At 46.8% G+C, this 24,817-nt stretch overlaps 1 protein-coding gene across 1 annotated transcript in view; it reads right to left on the minus strand.

The window, feature by feature from the left end:
• Positions 1 to 13,153: 13,153 nt before the first annotated feature.
• ADAMTS3 (ADAM metallopeptidase with thrombospondin type 1 motif 3) overlaps positions 13,154 to 24,817 on the minus strand; it is a 45,999-nt gene continuing 34,335 nt past the window's right edge. The window contains exon 16 of the mRNA XM_048482741.1: positions 13,154 to 14,777. Coding sequence (XP_048338698.1) covers positions 14,194 to 14,777 — 584 coding nt within the window. The 3' untranslated portion in view covers positions 13,154 to 14,193. The remainder of the gene's footprint in view (positions 14,778 to 24,817) is intronic.

Raw genomic sequence — 24,817 nt, forward strand, 5'->3', positions numbered from 1 at the left:
GTAGAGATTTCAATGGCATGGTGCTCTGCTGGGGTCTTGCTCTGGGTAGGGGGCACCAAATTTACCTCTAGGGCTGCTGCTGAGTGTCCTGACAGAAACCAGTCAACTTGGCTGAAGTTTGCTTTGGAGGAACAAATGCTATGCGGCACCCAGTTAAAGGTGAAGCTACTGCCCACAGAATGAGTGCTTGAACATTCAAACTTCAGCAAAGCTGGCTGGTTCTATCTCTACAAATGGAATAGTTCCTGAACTGGAGCTTCTTAGATAATCTGGGGTGCCTTCTTAGTGTCATATATAGATGAGTTTCTTACCTTATAGGCTTTTAAACATATTTCAGATGAAAAAGCAGTTATTCAGGAGTTGTTATTCTAAGACTATGTTTTTCTAAATTTAAGTTATTTTCAGGTTAAGACTGAGTTCATGTCAGTTAGTGCAGCCTGACAGTATTAAAATTCAATGTATGTACGCTACTGTGGGAAAGCATGACTTGAAATTTGACCCTGTCTCTCCCTCCTCTTCCCTCCTCCTCCCAACACTGTGCTGTGTTTCCAATGCTGGGGTCAATTGGGGTGCTGATGATAGAACACCGTAAACGTTTGCCATACAGCAGTGGATAAAACATCTTTGAAAGCATTTTTAAGAAAAATTGGCTAAAGGTTTGATTGCTGCTGGGTGGGATGGACTATTGCTGCATTGAGGCATGGTCTATAATGTGATGGTGATGAGAAATGACCGGGTGCAAAAGAATCGTGTTTGGTCATAATATGGGGTCATGACCAAACTCAAAAGTTTTGTCCCGGGCTACGGATTTGCCTAGATGCATGTCCCCTCTGCTACTAAGCTTATGGATAGACTGAACCCGACCACGGCAGAGTGCAACACGAAAGAACATATCTCTAGCTTTGTGGCGAGGTGCATGTAGCCCCACTCCAACCAATAGGTATTATCAATTACCTGGTCACTGACTTCGGACCTCACTAACTAATTAGCATGCAACAATTAACTCCTTCATTGCTGGATTGTGTGACTGGCACTTGCCAAATCCCATCAATGGCTAAATCCTGGACCTTATATATTTAATTTCTTATATTGGTGTGTGGGTGTGGGTGTGTGATGTGCGTGTGTATAATGTTGTCAAGTTGCTTTCAAGGCAAAAAGAAGCAGAGGTGATGGTGACAACCCCCCCAATCAATCAATCAATCAATCAATCAATCAATCAATCAATCAATCAATCAATCAGTCAGTCAGTCAGTCAGTCAGTCAGTCAGTCAGTCAGTCAGTCCCCTTTTTGTCATTTAAACACCATTGGTATGTTACGCTCCATTTACATGCAGTCAATGCAGTCATTAAAACATTACAAAAATTTAAGGGGGGAACTGGGCTCGAGGAAAGAGGAAATAGCTTGAAAGCTCCTTTTTACAGGCTTTTTGTAGTCTTTTCCTTTACAGAGTGATGGGTTTTAAAAAGCCATTTATTTATACTGTCACTTTTGAGTGCTGTCATAGCACATTTCAGATCTTGTAATTTTCACTGTTCCTTTTTTTAGATTTTTATGGTCGCTTTCTTACGACACTGCTGCTGCGTTTAATGGTTATGGATTCCAATTCTCTCTTTTATGTTTCTGTTGGAAAGGAACATTGGATAAAGAATGTATGAAGGGGAAATACAAATAGGGAGGTGATTGGGGGGAATGGAGTTTCAGGCCTGGGATCCAAACACTAAAGTAAAGACTAGGGAGGTGCAATAGAGGCTCATGATCACGTATTCAATTGCATTTCTTAACCTTCTCTCAATGGATGAAATTAATTAAAAACTGTTGGTATAATTTTCGTCCTCATTTAATATCCCCCTGATAGCCTTGCAAATTCATATTGCCTATAAAAGCTTTTCTTAATTAACAAATTCAGATTTTATTAGGTTTTTTTTTTGAAAAAAACAACAACAGCAATCCAAACACAGAGTCAGTGGGCTTAGAAAAGTGTATCTCTGCTTTGGATTGATTGGTTGATTTTACTTTTATTTCTCTCCCACCTTTCTCCCCAATAGGGACTGAAAGCAGCTTACATTCTTCTCTCTTCCATTTTAGTCTCACAACACCCTTGTGAAGTAGATTAGGCTGAGTGTGACTGACACCAGGTCACCCTGTGAGCTTCCTTCACAGTGGGGATTCAAACCTGGGTTTCACAGACCCTAGGTCTTTTCTGTATAAGGAGTGCAGAAACACATCTGGTCTACCAGATAAGCCTTTTCTGTATAAGTCACTTAGGCCGTTTCCGCACGCGGCCTTCCAAGTACCCGCTTTACCGGCAAAAGAATTCTGCTCGGCAGGGGTGGAAGGCCATTCATACGCTAAGCGTGCTTGAGGCGGCCTCCAGGAGAGGAGCGGCGGGATCGACAGGCTGACTCGCGCATGGAGCCGCCTCACCCCCACTCTCTTTCCTTCACTCATTTGTTCCGTCGTGGCCTGCGCTGGCCTCCGAGAGCCCCGGCCACAGCTGCCCTCCAACCTCCAGGGGTCGGAGGACAGTGAGGGAGGGGCTTCGGAGGCCAGCAGGCCGACGACGGGGACAAGGTGAGTGGGAAAGGGAAACAGCGTGTTCCCGGCGGTGCTGTTCGCACCGCACCGCCGGGAAGACGCTGTTCCCTCAAAAACAACCCTTTAAAGGGTTGTTTTTTAAGGGCAGCCAGGTCGGCGCTGCTGCGTTTCAGCAGCACCGCCTGTGTGAACGGCGGCCTGGGGGCGGCGTTTTTACCACCCCCAGGCCACTGTTTTTGGCCCATGCGGAAACGGCCTTAGAATGTTTCCGGAATGTTCTTAACTCCCCCCTTTACCATGATCAGTCGCGTAGCTGCAATGGGGCAGGGGGCATTGGGATCGGGGGGGGGGCAGAAAATCACCCCCACACCCCTCCCCAGTACACCACAGTCATCCAACCACTATTAATTCCACATGATGATACTGACACTCTTTAGCTTGTACGCAACCAACAGAAATCTTGAAAATGGGTCTACGAGCCGAATGGGATTTGCTTGCTCCGCTGCCTCTGTCTTCTGTTGCAGGTATTGAAGCCTAGGGGGTGTGACCAGAAGGACCTTCTGACAGGAGCCAATGGGGTTATAGTTCTGATCCAACCACAAGGGCCAGATCCAATACTTTCCCATCAGCCATTACAAAGGGTCGTTACTTATCCATCCCTCTCCAGGATCGGGTTTGTCCACACTGTAAAAACCAAGTGGAGACTCTTGCTCACATTATTCTTGACTGTCTGAGATATGTGGGCATTTGGAATTTCTTTCCCAGGCTGGCCCTAGACAAATCTGAACGAGACTCTGACCGTTCTGTTGTGGAGCTTCTGTTAAACAATACAGATATCATGCTCTTGGAAAAAGTAGCAAAAAATTTCTTTTGCAAGTGACAGAACTTTCTAAGTAATGTATACTGCTATATACAGTCTTCCTGTCTGCGTTTTGAATGTATGTAACCCCTGGTGTCAGAATGGGATGACCCAGAAAGGGGTGGAGTCTGAAAAGAAGCAAAATGCTGCAGAACTCATGAGGTTGGAGGAAGCAAGGCTACCAGGCTGGGACCTTGATTGATTTTATTAAGCCCGTAACACCTTGTTTAAGGGTTTTTGTGTATGTAAATGGTGAGAGTTTTCTGGGAACCTTCATCATCTTGAATCCCGTTCACCAAGCCTCTGAAGTCTTCAAAACCAACCACCAGCAAAGAAGAATTGGACTTGACAATATCAGTAGACTGTAAATATAAGGACTTGAAAATGCAAACTTAACAGGACTGTAAAGTGTAAATGTCAAATGTTAAATGTTTTAAAAGTGTTATTTGTTAAGAGAAGTAAACTGTTTTGTTTAAATTTGGTTCTTTGCAACTCCTTCCAAGTACTGCCCCACAGAACCCACAGAAAGAGGTTACAAATACTCCTGATTTGTTCTTCATAAATGTCTGGTAACGCTCTAGAGCCTATTTTAAATGCCTAATAAAGGTTGTTGTTGTTGTTGTTGGGTTATGGTTCTTACGTCTTAGCCCCAGGGGTGGATCCATGGCCAACCCAGGATATCAGAGAGGAATGGCACACTTTACTTGTCTAAATTATATTTTTGTATTTCTTTGAAAGTTGCTCAGGGAGAAAGGCAAAGCAGAAATACTTAAACAAGATGGGTAGTTTCTCTTGGTTGACCCACCAAGGCTTTGGTTAATAGATCAAAATGAGCAATCAGAAACCGAACAGCGTTCACGCTGCCAAAATCACAAGACATTCAGGCTGCTGTGTTAAGCGAGACATTTTGCAATCGGCTTATAGACGCAGGTTTGAGAAACCGCTTCAAGCAATGTTTATTTAATGCCAAGTATGTTTAAGTGATGTTTACCTCAGCTGTGTTCCATCAGACGTGACTAAATGTTTCTGGAAATATCATGGAAATGCCTAGATATTTCTATCTATTGGCTATAATCCAGATCCAATCACTCACAGTGAGGAGGCAGCTGTGATTGGCAAATGCAGTCTTGCAAACCTCACAGTGTAATTAGAAAGGTACGGTCGTGTGTCCTTTGCAAGGCAAATGAGGGTCTAACTGGATATCTTGCATTCAAAACCATATCCTGCTATTCAACTGCATGCAGTCTGTACATGATATTTCCAGCTCATCGTGGGGTGGAGGATATGGGACAAGGGTGTTAATAGCTGGTCCCGATAGAATAGCATATCACTACCAGTTCCCACAGCCCTTTGCATGAAGGGTATATGACGTATGTATTGTCAAAGGTTTTCACGGTCAGAATCAACTGCCTGTTGTGAGTTTTCCAGGCTGTCTATTAACAGTCCATTAGTTTTCGCTCCTAATTTTTCAGCGGCATGTATGGCTGGCAAATGCATATCACGCGATGTGCCTCTGAAGATGCCAGCCATAGATGCAGGAAAAATGTTAGGAGCAAAAACTACCAGACCACAGGCATGCAACCTGGAAAACCTACAGCAGCCAGGTAGAAGAAGAAGAAGAAGAAAAAGAAGAAGAAGAAGAAGAAGAAGAAGAAGAAAAGGAGGAGGAGGAGGAGTTTGGATTCATATCCCACCTTTCTCTCCTGCAAGAAGAATCAAGGTGGCTTACAAGCTCCTTTCCCTTCCTCTCCCCACAACAGACACCTTGTGCAGCAGGTGGGACTGAGAGAGTTCTGAGAGAACTGTGACTAGCCCAAGGTCACCCAGCAGGAATGTAGGAGTGTGGAAACACATCTGGTTCACCAGATAAGCCTCCACCACTCAGGTGGAGGAGTGGGGAATCAAACCTGGGTCTCGAGATTATAATTCACCTGCTCTTAACCACTTCACCACACTTGCATATCCATCTACTGTGAAACAGCATTTCAATATGTACCTAAAACGGCATTTCAATATGTATCTAAATCCCCTGCCCAACCCAGCTGTTCATCTCACAGCTAGCAAAGGGAGTTTTGATTCTCAAAAGCTCACACCCCAAAAATTTCATTGGCCCCTGTGGCTGGACTTGAATCCAGTTCTTGTACTGCTGATATAGCTACCTTCTGAATCCATCCAAATGAAGGTGAACCTTGTGATCAGGAGACCACTTGTGCTTTGTTGGAGACTGATTGCATACAGAACATCGAAGAGAAGAGTCCAATAACTTTAACTGCAGCTGGATGAATTTGCTCAGATATCTTTACTGTGATGTGCCCTCGAACATAACAGATGGCGTCAGTAGAATACCCGTTTAATGACAGAGCAATTAGCTCGGGCAAAAATACAATGCAAATCAAAGAAAGATTGAAAATGAGATCTGCATTATAACAGCGAGGGGCAGAAAGGGATCGGATTGGAGCATTTCATTGTGGAACTGACTCGCGCACAATCTCTGAAGTCCGATAAACCAGTTGACTGGGGATATGGGATCAGATTAAGAGCGTTTTCCCACTTACCTTCTGCTGCGTTCTACTGTAGCCAAGTAGCGCGGGGTCCCCCGGCACTCCCCACTACAGGGGTGGCGACAACGCAGCCGCCCCGACGCTGCCGCTGTCGCGCCCCCTCAGCGCGCGTCATTCCTGGTGCTCTTCAAAACGGCGCCTTTTGATGACCCCACGCAGAGTGCAGGGTTGTGGGGAGGCCCGGGCGTGCTCCAGAAATGACGCGTGCTGAGAGTAGCGCGCGGCATAGGGGGCTCATGGTAAGTGGGGAAACCAGAACCAGATTAGGGTGGGGGGTGGAGTTTGGTTGCCAAACTCCTGGAGATTTGGGGGTAGAGCCTGGGAAAGACAGGGACCTCAATGGGGGATTAGTTCTATCAAACCCACCCTTTAAAGGGTCCATTTTCTTCAGGGGATCTGATCTCTGTAGTCTGGTGATGAATGTCCCATAGGAGAGGTTTAGACATGAATTTATCAACAATTTATCTGCCGAGTTGTAAAGGCTTATCTAATGAACTAAATTAGCCTGTTCACTCCAACACATGCCTGCTGGGTGACCTTGGGCGAGTTACAGCTCTTCGGAGCTCTCTCAGCCCCATTCACCTCACAGGGTGTTTGTTGGGGCCGGGGGAAGGGAAAGGAGATTGTAAGCCCCTTTGAGTCTTCTTACAGGAGAGAAGGGGGAAGGGTATAAATCCATACTCTTCTTCACTTCGATCCCCTCCTAGGCTGCTTCATCTATCCCAAGGGCAATGCCATAATTTTAAACAGACAGCCCTTGACTTAGGTGCTGTGTGGTTTCCGGGCTGTATGGCCATGTTCTAGCAGCATTCTCTTCTCACGTTTCGCCTGCATCTGTGGCTGGCATCTTCAGAGGATCTGAAGATGCCAGCCACAGATGCAGGCGAAACGTCAGGAGAGAATGCTGCTAGAACATGGCCATACAGCCCGGAAACCACACAGCACCCAAGTGATTCCAGCCGTGAAAGCCTTCGACAGCCCTTGACTTACTTTTGATGGGATGAATGCAAATTTGGGGTCGGATCCTCCCAATGTTTAGGAGGGCCTTACCGCACAAGCCTTTTAAAATGTTTTGAGGCAGGAGATAAAATGTTTCCTCCATGGAGTCCTGCACGGTTTTCCCTCCCAAACGTTTTGTTTTCAGCCTCAAAACGTTTTAAATGAATCCCGTTTTAAAACGATTCTCTGGCTGAAACGTTTTGAAAATGTCTTCAGTTGCTGTGCGATCTACTGACTGTGTTTCCCTTGCTTCTCCGCTTCCCTGAATTTCCTCCTCGGCGGCATTATCTGAGCCCATTCAATTCCCCTTCGCCTGTTTATTTACAGCATTTCTCTGTTCTTTTATTTTAGGATGGTCAGTCTTTGACACATTGAGTGTAGGAGGAAATATAGAATGCGGCATGAGGCTGTAAAGCATCGAATCACTGATTCAACACAGAAATTAGAAAAAGGGGAAAAATCACATAATGGGGGCCAGGAATCATTTCAAAGGTATGAGTGAGGATATATGTCGTTGTAAAAGAGAGTGAAAAACATTTTAGGGGTTTTGTGCGGAAAGGGGCTAAGTGTGGTTATATTGGATACATGCATGACTCTGAGCACGTAAAACTGTCTTATTCCTGCTAGAATATTTGGCATCTCTTATGTTTAAATTATTGCAGGAGCAACATAGTTGCACCATTTGGTTACTGTCTGCTAATGCAGGGCAGCTGGGCAGTTAACTCGTAGATTGAGGTTGACCTTTAATGCTGTATATTATGGTGTAGCTTCCATGCTCCTTACCTCTCCCTATCTCTCCTCCTCTCCCTTTTACTCCTTGTCCTTACGTTGCCTGATTGTATGCTGTGTTTCCTCTGCAAAGGAACTGGGTAGTTTCAGTTCTTCTATCAATTCCAAGACAGCGAATTGAACTTTTACGGTCAGTGCCAGGTCATCTGCATGGCAGCTGTTTTCCAAGATCAGCCAAAGATCTTTCACATGACCATTCATTCATTCATTCATTCATTCATTCATTCATTCATTCATTCATTCATTCATTCATTCATTCATTCATTCATTCATTCATTCATTCATTATTGAATTTTTATACCGCAATTACAAGATCCTTTTAACTGGAGATGCCGGGAATTGAACCTGGGACTCTTGGCAACCAAAACAGAGGTTCGACCACTGAGCCACAGCCCTTCCCACATTCTTTTCTTTAATATGAGGGGATGAAGCCACCGTTATTTGACTCATAAAACACTAGCACAGAAAAAAACAACAGGAAACCCCCTCAGTAACAAGGTTTTAATAAATAGCTTTACTTCTAATTCCTATATACAGTTATTTTTACAGTAAAACCCAGGCAAGAGAGAGCAGAAATGCCGAACGAGGCAGACCTCGAGCAGGAATGGTCTGTTACAGTCAAATGCACATGGTCGTGCAACCTCTGTCAAGCGGAACTCCTTGAAACCAGATCCTGCTCTTGCCTTGAAACAAATGGAAAGCCAACATTCATTTTCAGCCACCACAGTGGCGTATCTGCAATGGGAACAGCGGGGGTCAAATGACCCTGGGCGCAATGGGGGTGCTAAATCCCCCCGTGACCCCTCACCTTCCCTCACTGACCCAACTAGGAAGCAGGCTGGCTCCTGTCAGACTCGTGCCAGAGTCACCCCCTGATCCCCCCCACCCCATCCTCCATACAGGCCACCTCCTGCCCTCTCAAGGTCCTCGGATGGGCGCAGTGCCCATCCAAGGGCCTGGGGAGGCCAGGGGGTGGGGTGAGGTGACTCCAATGGATGCCATGGCAGCAAGCCGGCCCAGGAGCCGGCCCGCCACTGCAGTGCCTGCTCAAGCCATCCCCACACCCAAGTGCCACCCCCAAAAGTGGGGGGAGGGCATGCGGGGGCGTGGGGCACGGGGTTGCCCGGGGCAGGTGTTGTCCCCGGGCGCCATTTTCCCCGACACACCTCTGAGCCGCCACCACGTCTAATGATAAGTTAGGCCTGTTCCAGTGGGGCGATGCTCGTCGGTGTCCCAAGTGACCAACAGGCCATTCCAAAAATCAAATAAAAACCACCTGCATCTCACGAACGTTACGACACTTTCACCGAAGACTGCGGGAGCTTCTCATGCACAAACACCAGAGAAAAGAATAGGATGTGCTGTTGTGGAAATACAGTGGTTTATGTGAGTGGGCATCTTATACAACAGGGGTCCCACCAGGCTGCTCAATGGTTACGGCAAATGTAACAGGATAGAAACATTTGGGGGGTGACTTCTGTGGGAACTTCTCCCCCATAACGCTTTAAAAGAGGCCCGGACCTATATTTGACCTGTGTGGGATCACCTAGGTGGGGCTTTTGGCCAGAGGTCTTCAGTTTGGCTGTACAGATTAAAGCACAGGCGTCAAACGTGCGGCCCTCCAGATGTTCACGAACTACAATTCCCATCAGCCCTTGCCAGTATAGCCAATGCTCATGTTGGGAGGGACGAGTGGGAATTGTAGTTCATGAACATCTGGAGGGTTGCACGTTTGACACCCCTGGATTAAAGGGTATTCTTTACACAGCTTTGGCCTGAAATGGTGAAGAGTTATTATTAGATGTCTTGTTGAAGGCTGTCAGGGCCAAAGTCAACTAGCTGTTGTGGGTTTTCTGGGCTATGTGGCCTTGGTCTGGCCATTTTTGCTCCTCACGTTTCACCTGCATCTATGGCTGTGCCATGGTTGATACCCTGTGGAGTATGTTTGGCAAACTGCCCTGCTCCCAGTTTAGAGGGAAGTTGGACAGGAAAAGCACTAGGAGATAGGAGGTTGAATTAGTTAACTTTATTCCAACTGACGAGCGTTCAGTCATCAAAAGGGAAGAAATGCCTAGACAAAGAAAACTAACCTTTAAAAAAAATTCAAGTAGGAGGAGGATCTCCAGCCGACATTTTTGTGCATAATAAAACAATAAACCGTACAATTTTGTGACACCACGTATGCTTCAATGCATCTCTTTCCATTAGCTACTTAAACCTTTTCTCTTTTCCCCCTCCCATCCTTCTACAATATTACCTTGAAAGTGCAACTAGGTCCCAATTAATTCTTTAAAGTTTGAAAGTTCGTGCAAACTTCTGAGAAGATTCCCAAATTGCCTCAGTAGCTGGATCTCTAATGCTGCAGAGAGCTTATCAATTGTCAAGAGTGTGAATGATTCTTATGTGTGCTCATAATTGGTGTTATTACAATATTCATTCATGTGTATGTGTGTGTGTGTAAGATACATATATTACTGCCCTTTAAGAACATAAGAACTAGCCTGCTGGATCAGACCAGAGTCCATCTAGTCCAGCACTCTGCTACTCACAGTGGCCCACCAGGTGCCTTTGGGAGCTCACATGCAGGAGGTGAAAAGCAATGGCCTTCTGCTGCTGCTGCTCCTGAGCACCTGGTCTGCTAAGGCATTTGCAATCTGAGATCAAGGCGGATCAAGATTGGTAGCCATAGATCGACTTCTCCTCCATAAATCTGTCCAAACCCTTTTTAAAGCTATCCAGGTTAGTGGCCATCACCACCTCCTGTGGCAGCATATTCCAAACACCAATCACACGTTGCGTGAAGAAGTGTTTCCTTTTATTAGTCCTAATTCTTCCCCCCAGCATTTTCAATGAATGCCCCCTGGTTCTAGTATGGTGAGAAGGAGAGAAAAATTTCTCTCTGTCAACATTTTCTACTCCAGGCATAATTGTATAGACTTCGATCCTATCCCCCCTCAGCCGTCTCCTCTCCAAACTAAAGAGTCCCAAACGCTGCAGCTTCTCCTCATAGGGAAGGTGCTCCAATCCTTCAATCATCCTCGTTGCCCTTCTCTGCGCTTTTTCTATCTCTTCAATATCCTTTTTGAGATGTGGCGACCAGAACTGAACACAGTACTCCAAGTGCGGTCGCACCACGGCTTTATATAAGGGCATGACAATCCTTGCAGTTTTATTATCAACTCCTTTCCTAATGATCCCCAGCATAGAGTTTGCCTTTTTCACAGCTGCCATGCATTGAGCTGACATTCCCATGGAACTATCAACTAAGATGCCCAAATCTCCCTTGAACTTTTAATTCCATACCTATATGGGCTGTCCTTCAGCTTCCTCCTAATTAACTCACAAGACTCTCATTTTCCATTACATCAGACCTCATTAAAAGTGACAACTTGCACCTAATCAATCTGAACCTGTTCCTTCAGAACATTTATTTATTAGGTAAGACAACAGGGGGAGTCCTATCCAGCAGTGGTCTCTGGACCATCTAAGCAGCTAAGAATCTATCCTATGCTACAATCAATTGGCCTATCTGAAGCCAGATAAACTTTGGTCAAGAAGCAAAGGCTTCTGGGTTGTGTTTCTATTCTTGAATTATGCTTTTGAATGATCCCGGTCACTACATGGTGAGGAACGCATCTTACCGTGACATGCCTCTGAAGATGCCAGCCATGAATGTGGGCGAAAATGACCAGACCGTGGTCACGTAGCATGGAAAACCCAAACAACAGCCAGCTATTGTGAGAGCTGTATATAACTTGCTCCCTGACATTTTGTGGTTGGCTTTGCCTCCCGCGGCAGCCATTTTATGATCTTTCCCACCGTCCTGTGTCAGAGCTGCCTGCAGACATAAGAAGGATGAGGAATCCCTGTTATACTGAGACGTCATTATTCATGTGATCCAGATCTTCTGTGCTTCTCAAGGCCTTTCCTGCTAAGACCTGGAGATAGCAGAAGATTGAATCCCAAACCTTGTGTTCTCTACCAGAGCCATCATGACCTTTTTTTAAAAAAAAATACATCCCAGGAAGAAACACATAGCTGCCTTTGATTGAGTCAAATGGTGGGTTCAGTTGTTGTCTACTCTGGCTATAGCCGATCACAAAAAAACTCTTCAGGATCTCAGGGGCAGCCAAATCCTCCTGTCCATCAGCTCCCTGAGTTCCTTTCCCTAGAAGCACCATGGATTCAGCTGAAGATCTTTTGAATGCAGTGTGTCCTCCACCACTGAGAGATGGCCCCTTCCAACGGATCTTGGGCAGGAGAATTTCCAAGGACTCTTCTCTTCCACATCTCTAAGCCCTTCCAGATATTGGTGGGAAGTGCTGATGCTCAGCTTCCTCATTTTGTTAAGTAGATCCTCACCTCAGGCTCTGCATACATGTGAGGTATTGTTGGCACTGTACTAGGGTCCTGTTCTAACTCTGATGTTTAGAAGAAGAAGAAGAGTGGATTTATACCTCACCTTTCTCTCCTGTAAGGAGGTTCAAGGTGGCTTGCAAGCCCCTTTCCCTTCCTCTCCCCACAACAGACATCTTGTGAGGTAGGTTGGGCTGAGAGAGTTCAGAGAGAAGTGTGACTAGGCCAAGGCCACCTAGCAGGAACGTAGGAACGCGGAAACCCATCTGGTTCACTAGATAAGCCTCTGCCACTTGGGTGGAGGAGTGGGGAATCAAACCCGGTTCTCCAGATTAGAATATACCTGGTCTTAACCCTACACCATGCTGGCTCTGAGAGGGACAGTGCAGAATGGGGCAACTCGGTGCTAGAGATGACTCTCACTACAAGGCAGATGATGGCATTGGAAACTTGATCCATGTGAGACGTTGATTGCATAGGCTGTTTTTGGATTTGACGTGCCACTTGGGTCTGAAGCACAAATCTGACTGTGTGTGCATATCCCATGCGCAACTGGCCACCTGATCTTCCTCAAGTTTAAGCAAAGATGTGGACAATGGAAGAAGACACTGCTTGTCCAGACTTTAGCAAAGCCCCATTAACTGTAGGCCTGGGTGTAAACTTGAAAGGCTGCCACAGAGACACAAGGGGCCTGTTTTTCCTTCCTCTGCAAATATGCTCCAGCTGCTTGGCACGAACAAACCCATCACAACACGTACGCTTTGTAAATGAAGATCTTTGTAACTGAAGATGCAGCACAGTTGAGATCAAATGCCCTCCTAAAGACATCCAAGTCGGAGATCTTTTATAAAAATGCCAATCGCTAGGACCCAAAGAAGGAGTTTGGATTTATATCCCACCTTTCGCTCTTGTAAGGAGACTCAAGGGGGCTTACAAGCTCCTTTCCCTTCCTCTCCCCACAACAGACACCTTCTGTGGTAGATGGGGCTGAGAGAGTTCCGAGAGAACTGTGACTAGCCCAAGGTCACCCAGCGGGAATGTAGGAGTGCAGAAACACATCTGGTTCGCCAGATAAGCCTCCGCCACTCAGGTGGAGGAGTGGGGAATCAAACCTGGTTCTTCAGATGAGAATCCACCTGCTCTTAACTACTACGGCTATTAACTACTGCTATTAACTACTACACAGTTGCTCTCAGCTGAGAGAGGACTTCCACATGAATCTTTGGGCTCCGCCTTTCCACCCACCAGGGTTCTTTCTTGCACCCCTTTATAAAGCAGCGTGAATCCCTGATGCAACACAAGGGACATTTGTTGGAAGAGATCTTCTGGCGACCCCTAATAAGCGCACATCCGTACAAGCCAGCGGGAAGAGCGCGCAGTGCTCTTTGGATCCGGGCCAGACGGAATGTAAACAAAACAGAACGGCAGGCACCAAAGCGTGATCCAGCAATGTTAAATCCTAAACAAACAAACAAACAATGGAGCGATGCCAAACTCTGAAAAATAATCCTGATTTTTTTTGGTTTCAATAATATACACTATGTACACGGCCGCTGCAAATCTGACCATAGAATATATATCACTGGTTTATAGAGATAAATTAGCAATACAATTCCAGTGGACTCTGTTGTTCCACAGTAAAAAAACAAAAACAAAATGAAACAAAACATTTTCTAGAATTGTAAACTTTGGTGCCTCTGGCAACTTCTCTCCCCGCTCCCATCCCAAATTAGACTTCTTTCTTTTTAAATTAATAATAATAATAATAATAATTAAAAAGCAGGCAATGTGCAATGTAGATTTCAGAGCACCGGAAACGTAGCCAAACCAATTCAGCCACTTGTGTTGTGTAACTTTTCTTTGATGCTTTATCTCAAAGCCCAGAAGGGTTAACCAGACATTGGGAGAGGATAGAAGGAAAGGATGAAAGCCACTGGAAAGTGAATCCAGCACTTTCCTCTCGTTTTTAAAGCAGTCAGTCTGTCGAGAACGCTTGCCCTCGGAAAGCGTGAATGTACCCTGGGTACCCGGAACAAAGGAACTGAAACAAAGTCTCTGCTTCCCTCCTCTCCTTTTTAAGTTTGCCCTCTATCTCATCTTTCCACTGTGGAAGGCCGAGGAGCTTGTCGCCTGTCAGCCTGCTTTTCCGTTTTCCTCGCGGTTCTGTTCGGCGGCGTGCTCGCCGAACGGCTGCTCTGAGCTGCAGCAGAATCAATCTCCGGCAAGGTCGAGGAGCTGCGGCTCCCGAGATGCTCACTCTTGGTAGGAAGCTGATATGGCACTGTGGGGGGCCCAGAAGTCTTATTCCTTGCCGGGCTGTGAACTCTCCGCTGGGGACGGTCAGACGCTCGGGCCCTGCCGTGGGTTGGAGGAACGAGTGCATGCCTATCTTCCTCCGAGGGGGAGATCTGGCTCGAAGGGACTCTTTTCACCAGTGCAGACTCAGAGCGAAAGGGGACTAAAGAAGTGGGAACGGCCCACATTTTGGGTATGTCCCCGGGGTCGGCCATCATGTCCTCTTCGGTCTCTGCAGCCTCGCTAAGGAAAGCGGTCGGAACGGTGCCGCTGTGTTTGCTGCACGATTCACAGCAGAGCTTTTTATAGCCTGGGATGGAGCAGTAGCGGGCCAGCACCTCCATTTGGCAAAAAATCGATTTGTCTCCCTGGCAGGGTTCATCTGCAAGAGACAAAAAAAAGGAGAGGGGTGTTGTGGAATCAATTTATCAGTAGCGACAACCTGATACACCTTGGCTGCAGGCCATCCACAAAGCACCAATGTAAGTGCCAGATTTAATAGACCATGAAATTAAGTGAATAAGTGCGCATAATTATACTAAACACACTAGTACAGAGGCATACAAATAGGACTAGGTATCCACGCAGAAAGCATCCAACATGTAGACAAACAAGTGTCCAGGTGAGTACTTCTATATACAAAATCAAATAGAAGGATCTACATCTACTGAGGTGTAAATCAGCCTAAACATGGACCATGATATCAATGTACAAGACGCTCATTAAAAAAACATCTATCTATCTATCTATCTATCTATCTATCTATCTATCTATCTATCTATCTATCTATCTATCTATCTATCTATCTATCTATCTATCTATCTATCTATCTATCTATCTATCTATCTATCTATCTATCTATCTATCTATCTATCTATCTATCTATCTATCTATCTATCTATCTATCCATCCATCTATCTATCTTTACCTACCTACCTACCTACCTACCTACCTACCTACCTACCTACCTACCTACCTACCTACCTACCTACCTACCTACCTACCTACCTACCTACCTACCTACCTACCTACCTACCTAATTAATTAATTAATCTGGGGAATTCAGATTAGCCTGTGCACTCCCACACATGCCAGCTGGGTGACCTTGGGCTAGTCACAGCTTCTCAAAGCTCTCTCAGCCCCACCTACCTCACAGGGTGTTTGTTGTGAGGGGGGAAGGGCAAGGAGATTGTAAGCCCCTTTGAGTCTCCTACAGGAGAGAAAGGGGGGATATAAATCCAAACTCTTCTTCTTCTCCATCTGGGTACAGAGCAGGGGTCACTGGGGGAGTTGTGAATTTCCTGCATTGTGCAGGGGGTTGGACTAGATGACTCCTGGGGTCCCTTCCAGCTTTGTTTCTAAAGCCACATTTATGGTGTGATCATACACAGTTGTTCCTTTTTAAGTTTATAAACTGCCATGAATTCAGCAATCTGCTAAGGATTGCACAAATAGCTTCTTCAGCTGAGAAGGTTGGAAGGCACGAATCTTCAAGTGCAGCAAACCCCAAATGCCTACCTAACCCATTGTGATGCCACCTTTTCTCAAGGGACCCCAGATGTTGGAGCACTGTTCCTTCTCTCACGTTTTATCTTCACAACAACCCCGGGAGGTAGAACAAGTATGAAAGAGGGTGACGGATCAAGGTTGGCTCCCAGTGGAATTCTGGATCATCTTCAAGGTGCTGGTTTTGACCTTTAAGGCCCTTTACGGCCTGGGGCCCTCATACCTACGGGACCGTCTCACCCCTTATGTCCCGAGTCGTGCCCTCTGCTCTGCGAAGGCAAATCTACTGGTGGTCCCCGGCCCCTCCACGATGCTGCTGGCCTCCACGCGGGCCAGGGCATTTACTGTCCTGGCCCCTGCCTGGTGGAATGCCCTTCCTCCAGCAGTTAGGGCCCTGCAGGACCTTGGAGAGTTCTGCAGGGCCTGCAAAACAGTGCTGTTCCACCGGGCTTTTGAGGGGGCCGGCCGCTGAGCCCGCCCCTCGTGTTGTCCTGCACATTGGCTATCTATTGGACCATCTGCCAATCTCCTCCCTTCCCAGAGTTTGATCACTGGGGTTTATTTATCTATTTATTTATTTTAGTAGATTTTTATACCGCCCCATCCCCGGAGGGCTCTGGGCGGTGTACAACATTTAAAAATAGTATAATTAATAACATTTAAAAGCAGCGATCCAAGTTTAGATATAAATTAAATTAAATTAAAATCCAAGATGTAAGGTGGCGTCCAGCATTTCAACAGTATAAAATCCCTCCCTCCCCACGATGAAGGGGAGAGGCATGGCCGAAGTCACAGTGATGGAGTCGCGGGTAGCCGGGTAAGTTAAGAGGCCACAGACGGAGGCACTATTAGGCTGGCTGGGTCCTCCAAAGGCCCGGCGGAACAGCTCCGTCTTTACAGGCCCCGCTGAACTCCTTAAAGGTCCCGCGGAAGGGCCCTGGATACAGCTGGAGGGGAGAGCTGCTTCCACCAGGCCGTGGGCCAGGGCTGTAAAAGTCCTTGGCCCGCGTGGAGGCCAGCCGTCATCGCCGAGGGCCAGGGACCACCAATAAGTTGGCCTCCGCCCGATCGGAGAGGTCACGCCAGGGACATATGGGGTGATGCGGGTCTCGCTAAGATCACGCATGGTCCCAGGCCGTGAATGGCCTTAAAGGTCAACACACCAACACCTTGAAGCATGATCCGAACTTCCTACTGGTGCTGCCAATGACAGCTGCCGCGAGCACAGGCTGGATGTGTTCCTCGAGGGTGCTGCCTGTAAGCAGACGTGCTGCTGCATGGTGAACCAGTTTTAAACGCCCGGATCAGACGCGATGAGGGAAGGCCCGCGATAGAGCCGAGAGCTACAATAGTCAAGTCTGGAAATGACCGCTGCATGGATCAACTGAGGCTAAGGTCCGGGCTTCTGTAGGAGAGGAAGGGCGCCAGCCGCCGGGTTAAGCCTGGCGAGGAGGTATGGGAGAAGAAGGCAGTCCGGAAAGTTGTATGGAGGCCACCTGGAGTCTCCATTTGTGAGAGACAAAATCCAGGTGGACCTCCCCAGGCTGCGAGATCGGAGGGGGTCCGGTGTCAACGTGACCCCCTCCCAATAAATCGGGCGGCTGGAAAGTCCCTCCCCCCCCCCCTCACTGGCCAATTGCCAGAGTGATCTCTCCCGTCTTCGAGGGGTTCAGTTTTAACCTGCTCTGCCGCGAACCAACCAGCAACCGCCTCCAAACAATGCTGGAGAGCCACAGGGGCGGCGGCTGCTCCCCCCTCCATCAACAGAATGAGCTGTGTGTCATCAGCGCATTGATGGCAAATCAGCCCAAAACTCCGGCACTCAGCTGAGCAAGAGGTCGCATATAGATAAAGTTAAATAACAGCGGGGACAATAATGCCCCCTGGGAATTACACCAAGCATTGAAGCCAGGGTACTTCCGGAGGAGGCCTCGGTCCCCGTGACACCTCAACTTGCTGAGTCCGGCCCCGGAGAAACGAGGTTATCCACTGAAGGACAGTGCCCGCGACTGAGGCGTACACAGTGCGGTGGAGCCAAAGCAAGGTCGTGGGTTCGACCACATCAAACGCCATTTCGCGGTGAGATCTTTAACAACACCGAGCAGCGCCTCGCCATCCCACGCCTCTGGTCAAGCTGGATAACGGAGGTGTGTCTGTGACGGGCTTAATTTGCAGAACAGCTCCCATCCCATGCCCAGCACGGAAGCCGGACTGGAAGGGGTCGAAAAGCCCGATGCGTAATATCCAGAAAACCTTAGAAGCTGCTCCAACACCACTTCTCTCAATTACACCTTCCCAGAAACGAAAAGATTCGGAGACAGGGCGGTAATTGAAAGCCAGATCTCCTGGATCTAACGGTGGTCTTTTTTAAGAGTGGGTGGACCACTGCCTCCTTCAACCCATCATCCGGGAAGGTTCCTTTGCTCAAGAGAACCATTGATGATACTCTAACAAAGATGGAGATCGTGAGCTCCGCCTCGACAGGTTTTCACAAGCCAGGCAGACGGGCACGGATCCAGAGGGATACAGAGTAGTAGGTCTTAACAGCAGCTAAGGCTCACAATGGTCGCATTAAGCTGACTTCCAGAGAGCAGGGAAAACTGGGTCAAACAAGAACTCGAAGACGGCAAGGGAGTCTCCAGTTCGCTAATTGTAGCTAACGTGGATGGAAGGTCATGGCGGAGCGACGCGATCTTATCCGCGAAAAAGCTCATAAATGCCTCACAGCTAATATCCAATTGGGGGTTTGAAGATCTCTCCGATAGGGAGGTCAGTGATCGAATTATACGGAATAATTGAGCCGGGCGAGAGCTAGCGGACGCGAGGGAGGAGGAGAAGAAAGTCCTCTTCGCCTCCTTTATCGCCATCTCATAGGCTTTCATAAGCGTCCTATAGGATGTTCGCGCACGGTTGGGTGCCAGACATCTCCTATTACTAATCAATTATTTATTGAAGGCTACTACTGCTGCCATAGTTTTATAGTTTTAAGGCTTTGTATATTTTAACTGGGGTTATTCAATTTGTTTTATTGTATTGTTATTTGTTGTACACCGCCCTGAGCCCTTTGGGGGTAGGGCGGTTTACCAAATCGAATAAATAAATAAATAAATAAATAAATACATACATACATACATACATACATACATACATACATACATACATACATACATACATACATAAGGTCACCATCAAGCTTTGTGTCAGAGAGGGCACTTCCAGCCAGCTCTAGATCTTAATCCAACATTCTCAGCACTGTAAACCTCCCCACTTCCCGACAGAACTACCAAATCTCTCAAACGTGTCTCCAGAGAAGCACTCCCAACCAGTCTTCTCCAGCTTAACGTTAATGCTTTAAAAACTCAAAGTGCCCTAAAGGTGCCTCTTGGGGGGCTCAGCAAAGTATCTGCTGAAATCAGATTATAGATGCATTAAAAAAACCCCATCTGAACACAGGCTCTGCTTTTGTCAGGGAAAAAAAAGAACAAATTTATGGCTGTCAGAGCTGTCTTGCTCAGAGACCTCTTTCAAAGTTGGCTGCGACACCTGTCTATAACGCCCTGTCCGCTACAGCCAGTGGTGGGATCCCAAAATTTTAGTAACAGGTTCCCATGGTGGTGGGATTCAAACTGTGGCGTAGCGCCAATGAGGCTGGGCGGGGCACGACGGGGGTGTGGCCAGACATTCTGGGGACGGGGCATTCCTAAGCGGGGCTGTGGCAAGGACGCAGCCGCTGTGCCGGTCCTTGTGTGGGAAACAAATGCACGCAGGCTCAGGCTGCCACGCACGCCGGTGCACCTCCTGCTAGACTGCTTCAAGTTCTGCGCGCTAGTGCTGAGAGGAGGGGCGTAACTAAGGCAAAAATCACGTGGCAAAATCACCAATTAGTAACCCCCTCTCAGCACACACAAATAATTAGTAACCTACTGTCAGGAACCTGTGAGAACCTGCTGGATCCGACCTCTGGCTACAGCCACAATGTTGGTCACGACAAGCACTTGGGTCTGTTGTGTGACGCCCTTGCAAACTTGGCTCAGGTTGTTGGATGTCAGTGGTGGATCCTGGCCAGCATCAATACGAACGGTGAAACTGACAAGAGTTCCATGAAGCAGGCAGGAGAAAAGATCCATTTCGGCTGGCGACGCTTGGGTTCACCCGCCTCGTGGGAGCCCAGAAAGCCAAAATGGATCTTTTTAAACAGTCTGCAGGACATTATAGTTCTGTTGTGCAGAATCCATCAACAGGAGGCACTGATGGAACCATTTACTTGATGGAAATGCAAGATGGATTATGGTGTAAACCAAGCAAAAGGCATAAAATATGTCTAACGTACATTTTTTAAAAGAATAAAAATCACAACTTAAAATCATTAGAATATTTGGCATTCCTAGCAATTCTTTCAGTAAGTCCTTGCAGGAGTAAGATAGCTGCATTTACTTGGTTGTTTCTGTTAATGCAGGGCAGGTGAGCTGCTAATATGTTAAATGGTGGTCACCTTCCTTTTTGCATATAATGGTGTAGTCATCACAGGAGGTGGTGATGGCCACTAACCTGGATAGCTTTAAAAAGGGCTTGGACAGATTTATGGAGGAGAAGTCGATTTATGGCTACCAATCTTGATCCTCTTTGATCTGAGATTGCAAATGCCTTAACAGACCAGGTGCTCAGGAGCAACAGCCGCAGAAGGCCATTGCTTTCACATCCTGCATGTGAGCTCCCAATGGCACCTGGTGGGCCACTGCGAGTAGCAGAGAGCTGGACTAGATGGACTCTGGTCTGATCCAGCTGGCTTGTTCTTATGTTCTTATGTTCTTACTCCTCCCTGTTTTACCCCTTTACTTTATTCTCTCTTTTCTTATTCTTTTCTTTTTCTCTTTATTCTTCTCTCTTTATGCTGTGTTGTTGATGCTGTTTTACCATTTGTGACTATGTAAGTTTGTTTGCTTGTGCATTTTTGCGCATGCTTGCTATTTTTTGTCCTCCTCTCTTTTTGTTGTATATATTTTGTAGCCTGATTCTTATAACTGGAATCCGAATAAAGGATAATTCCTTTTTTAAAGCTCTGTTGTGTTTTTGCTCTGCTAAGAACTGGGGCATTTCAGCTCTTCTATCAAAAATTGCCAATGCTAGCAAAGATCTTAGGTAGGGGTCTTTTACACCACCTGAACTTTTTAATGGGGTGTGTGTGTGGGTGTGGGTGGGTGTGTGTGGTCTTCAGCTGCCTCCTGACAGAAGACTGAGAGGGTGTTCCATAATTGTGGGGTTGCCACTGAAATGAAGAAGAAGAAGAGTTTGGATTTATATCCCCCCTATCTCTCCTGCAGGAGACTCAAAGGGGCTGACAACCTCCTTGTCCTTCCCCCCTCACAACAAACACCCTGTGAGGTGGGTGGGGCTGAGAGAGCTCCGAGAAGCTGTGACTAGCCCAAGGTCACCCAGCTGGCGTGTGTGGGAGTGTACAGGCTAATCTGAATTCCCCAGATAAGCCTCCACAGCTCAGGCGGCAGAGCTGGGAATCAAACCCGGTTCCTCCAGATTAGATACACGACCTCTTAACCTCCTACGCCAATGGCCCTCTCTTCTGCACTCACCGATGAGCTTTTAGTGGGAAAGCAACTTGGTGGCTCCCCAGAAACAACATGGCTCTGAGGGGAAAAAATCACCTCAGAGTCCTAAATTATGAGTAACTTACCACTGACGTGTTTGTTTGCCGGTATAGGCTATTCTACTGCCTCAGGGTCCTGCCACCTCATTCTATTGTATGGGAAAGTCAGGTCTTTGTTAGGCACCCCAGTCATTTAACACTGAAAATATCCATGTTTTAAAACAACATTTATTTCATGGATTCGATGGGTCTAAGCACAGCAGTGCCAAAATTTGGGGTGTGGGTTCTTTTGCGGGGAGGCACATTACAGCCAACATGGGCACAGTCCACTCACAAGTTTCTACTTCTTTTGTCTTAGGTAAACTACATAGGACTGAGCCCCTCTTGTCAGGAGATCGTGAGATCCTCTGCTTGAATTCTGTGGTAAAAAAAAAACACAGTGGGATTTGATATCTTTGCATGGAGCCCAAAGTGGGGAGATTAAGGGTGTTAAAACCTCTTTTATGCCAATACTGGAAGGAATGTCACCCTGATGAAGTTGTTTCTGTCAGCATCGCTCTTTTTGAGAGGGGAGCAACAGATCGGAAAATACAATTTCACAGAACAGAAAACTGCGGCATGCATCTTTGCATCGTAGACCTTTTACTGCCCTCTGGTGTCCAGTAAAACGTCTCATACTTCAGGAAACTGTAAAGAAACTGAGGGCCATTATGCAAGGAGCATTTTCTGCACCCCTCTGAATTCCGCAGTGTATTTGCAGTGCAGTCTCTTTGCATTTCTTTACGTGTGAGGGAGTGCCCCACGGCCTGCTGCATAGGTTCCCTGCCTCCAATTCCAAGTCGATCCCTGTCAATTGCAATGTGGCCAACTTCCTTTAAAGCCCTTTAAATTTCATATCAACATTCCTCATATTGCTATTGTGCAGGCTAGTTCTCATTAACTTTTGGGGTTTTTTGGAAATGCTGGCTTTCGATCCCACGGAAATACCTTCAAGGAGTGTGTGTGTGTGTGTGGGGGGGGACACCGGAAGGAGTGGAAACCTCGAAGCGAGGGATAACATTGGGGTTTCCCCGCTCTCAAGAACCACGGGGCTTCCGGGATCTTTGGCATCATAGGTATGAGTGCATCTACAATGAAATCTCTGCCCCAAAGGAACTCAACCCGCACTGTGGGGCAGAGCACCGGCGCATAAACAGCCTGAGTCGGTCCTCAGAAGAAATAAAAAAGTAACAGTTGGATAAGGGGTTGGATCTTGCAGACCTAATCCACCAGCGGAGGCACTTTCCTCTGACCTTTTATTTATTTAATTCAATTTATAGGCTGTCCTACCCCTTGTGGTCTCAGGGTGACTTCCAACAATGTAGGGTGGTGAGAACCACAAAGGATTGCGAAGAGCTCCAAGCGGACCTTGATAAATTAGGTGAGTGGGCTCAGAAATGGCAAATGCAGTTCAATGTAGCAAAATGTAAAGTGATGCACATAGGGGCAAAAAATCCAAACTTCACATACACGCTACAGGGGTCAGTGCTATCAGTCACAGACCAGGAAAGGGATTTAGGCGTCTTAGTTGATAGTTCCATGCGAATGTCAACTCAATGCATGGCAGCTGTGAAAAAGGCAAACTCTATGCTGGGGATCATTAGAAAAGGAATTGATAATAAAACTGCAAGGATTGTCATGCCCTTATATAAAGCAGTGGTGCGACCGCACTTGGAGTACTGTGTCCAGTTCTGGTCGCCGCATCTCAAAAAGGATATTGAGGAGATAGAAAAAGTGCAGAGAAGGGCAACAAGGATGATTGAGGGACTGGAGCACCTTCCCTATGAGGAGAGGCTGCAGCGTTTGGGACTCTTTAGTTTGGAGAGGAGGTGGCTGAGGGGGGATATGATTGAAGTCTACAAAATTATGCCTGGGGTAGAAAATGTTGACAGAGAGAAATTTTTCTCTCTTTCTCACAATACTAGAACCAGGGGGCATTCATTGAAAATGCTGGGGGGAGGAATTAGGACTAATAAAAGGAAACACTTCTTCACGCAACGTGTGATTGGTGTTTGGAATATGCTGCCACAGGAGGTGGTGATGGCCACTAACCTGGATAGCTTTAAAAGGGGCTTGGACAGATTTATGGAGGAGAAGTCGATTTATGGCTACCAATCTTGATCCTCCTTGATCTGAGATTGCAAATGCCTTAACAGACCAGGTGATCGGGAGCAACAGCCGCAGAAGGCCATTGCGTTCACATCCTACATGTGAGCTCCCAAAGGCACCTGGTGGGCCACTGTGAGTAGCAGAGAGCTGGACTAGATGGACTTTGGTCTGATCCAGCTGGCTTGTTCTTATGTTCTTATGTTCTTAATTAAAAAAACCCAAATATAATCCATAGACATTCTTCTCACAACGACACTGTTCATTCCGATGGGGTCTGTAACAAAGTTGTATCCCATAAACACATTGCGTCATCTGTCATAGAGGAAGCGGAAGGGAACAAATAAGGGGGAAAAGAGAGAGGGGGCGGGAAAAAAGCCTGCTAGATTGACACCGCTGCTACCTCAGCCGTCAGCCTCCAGGTGAATTACATAGGGACCACTGCACACAGTTCAACACGATAGAAATTACACTGACAAAAGTTTGCAGCAACTGCTGTCTACTTCCAGACGAAGTCTTCGTTACAAGTATAGTACGTGTCCAAATTCACAAGCAAGGCAACTGTACCACAAGAGTCTGAAAATCCAGACTCTAATAACACTGCTAAAAATCCTGTGCAGTACCATGAAACTCCAAAGCAAAGATCCTGCGTAATACGATGAAAGTCCACTAAGCTAACCAGAACCAGGGTGTGTACTGGTCTCATAAAAAGCTTCAAAAAATCATGATGTGTACTGGTCTTATACAAGCTTCGAAAAACAATTCAAGAAGGATATTAACACGGGAGCTGGGTATGTTTAGTTTGGTGAAGAGAAGGTTAAGCATAAGCATAAGCATTTTATTGTCATTGTGCATGCACAACGAAATTTACAGCAGCATTCCTCGATGCACACAATTCCAGACTCATACCCCATCCTCACTTTCCCCTTCCTCCACCCATCCCTACACAGCCCCAAACACATCAACACGAAGCCGCGGAGTTCAGCATAGCCACAGCTCTAGAGTAGAAGCTGTCTCTAAGCCTCTTTGTCCTAGTTTTGATAGACCTGTATTGTCTGCCGGATGGTAACAGTTCAAAAAGAGAGTGTGCTGGATGAGACGGGTCCCTCAGAATATTTTGGGCTTTTTTTAGGCTTCGGGAATTCTAGAGTTCTTCCAAGGAGGGGAGA

This window comes from Sphaerodactylus townsendi, unplaced genomic scaffold (assembly GCF_021028975.2).
Source record: "Sphaerodactylus townsendi isolate TG3544 unplaced genomic scaffold, MPM_Stown_v2.3 scaffold_20, whole genome shotgun sequence".
In the NCBI taxonomy this organism is placed as follows: Eukaryota; Metazoa; Chordata; class Lepidosauria; order Squamata; family Sphaerodactylidae; genus Sphaerodactylus; species Sphaerodactylus townsendi.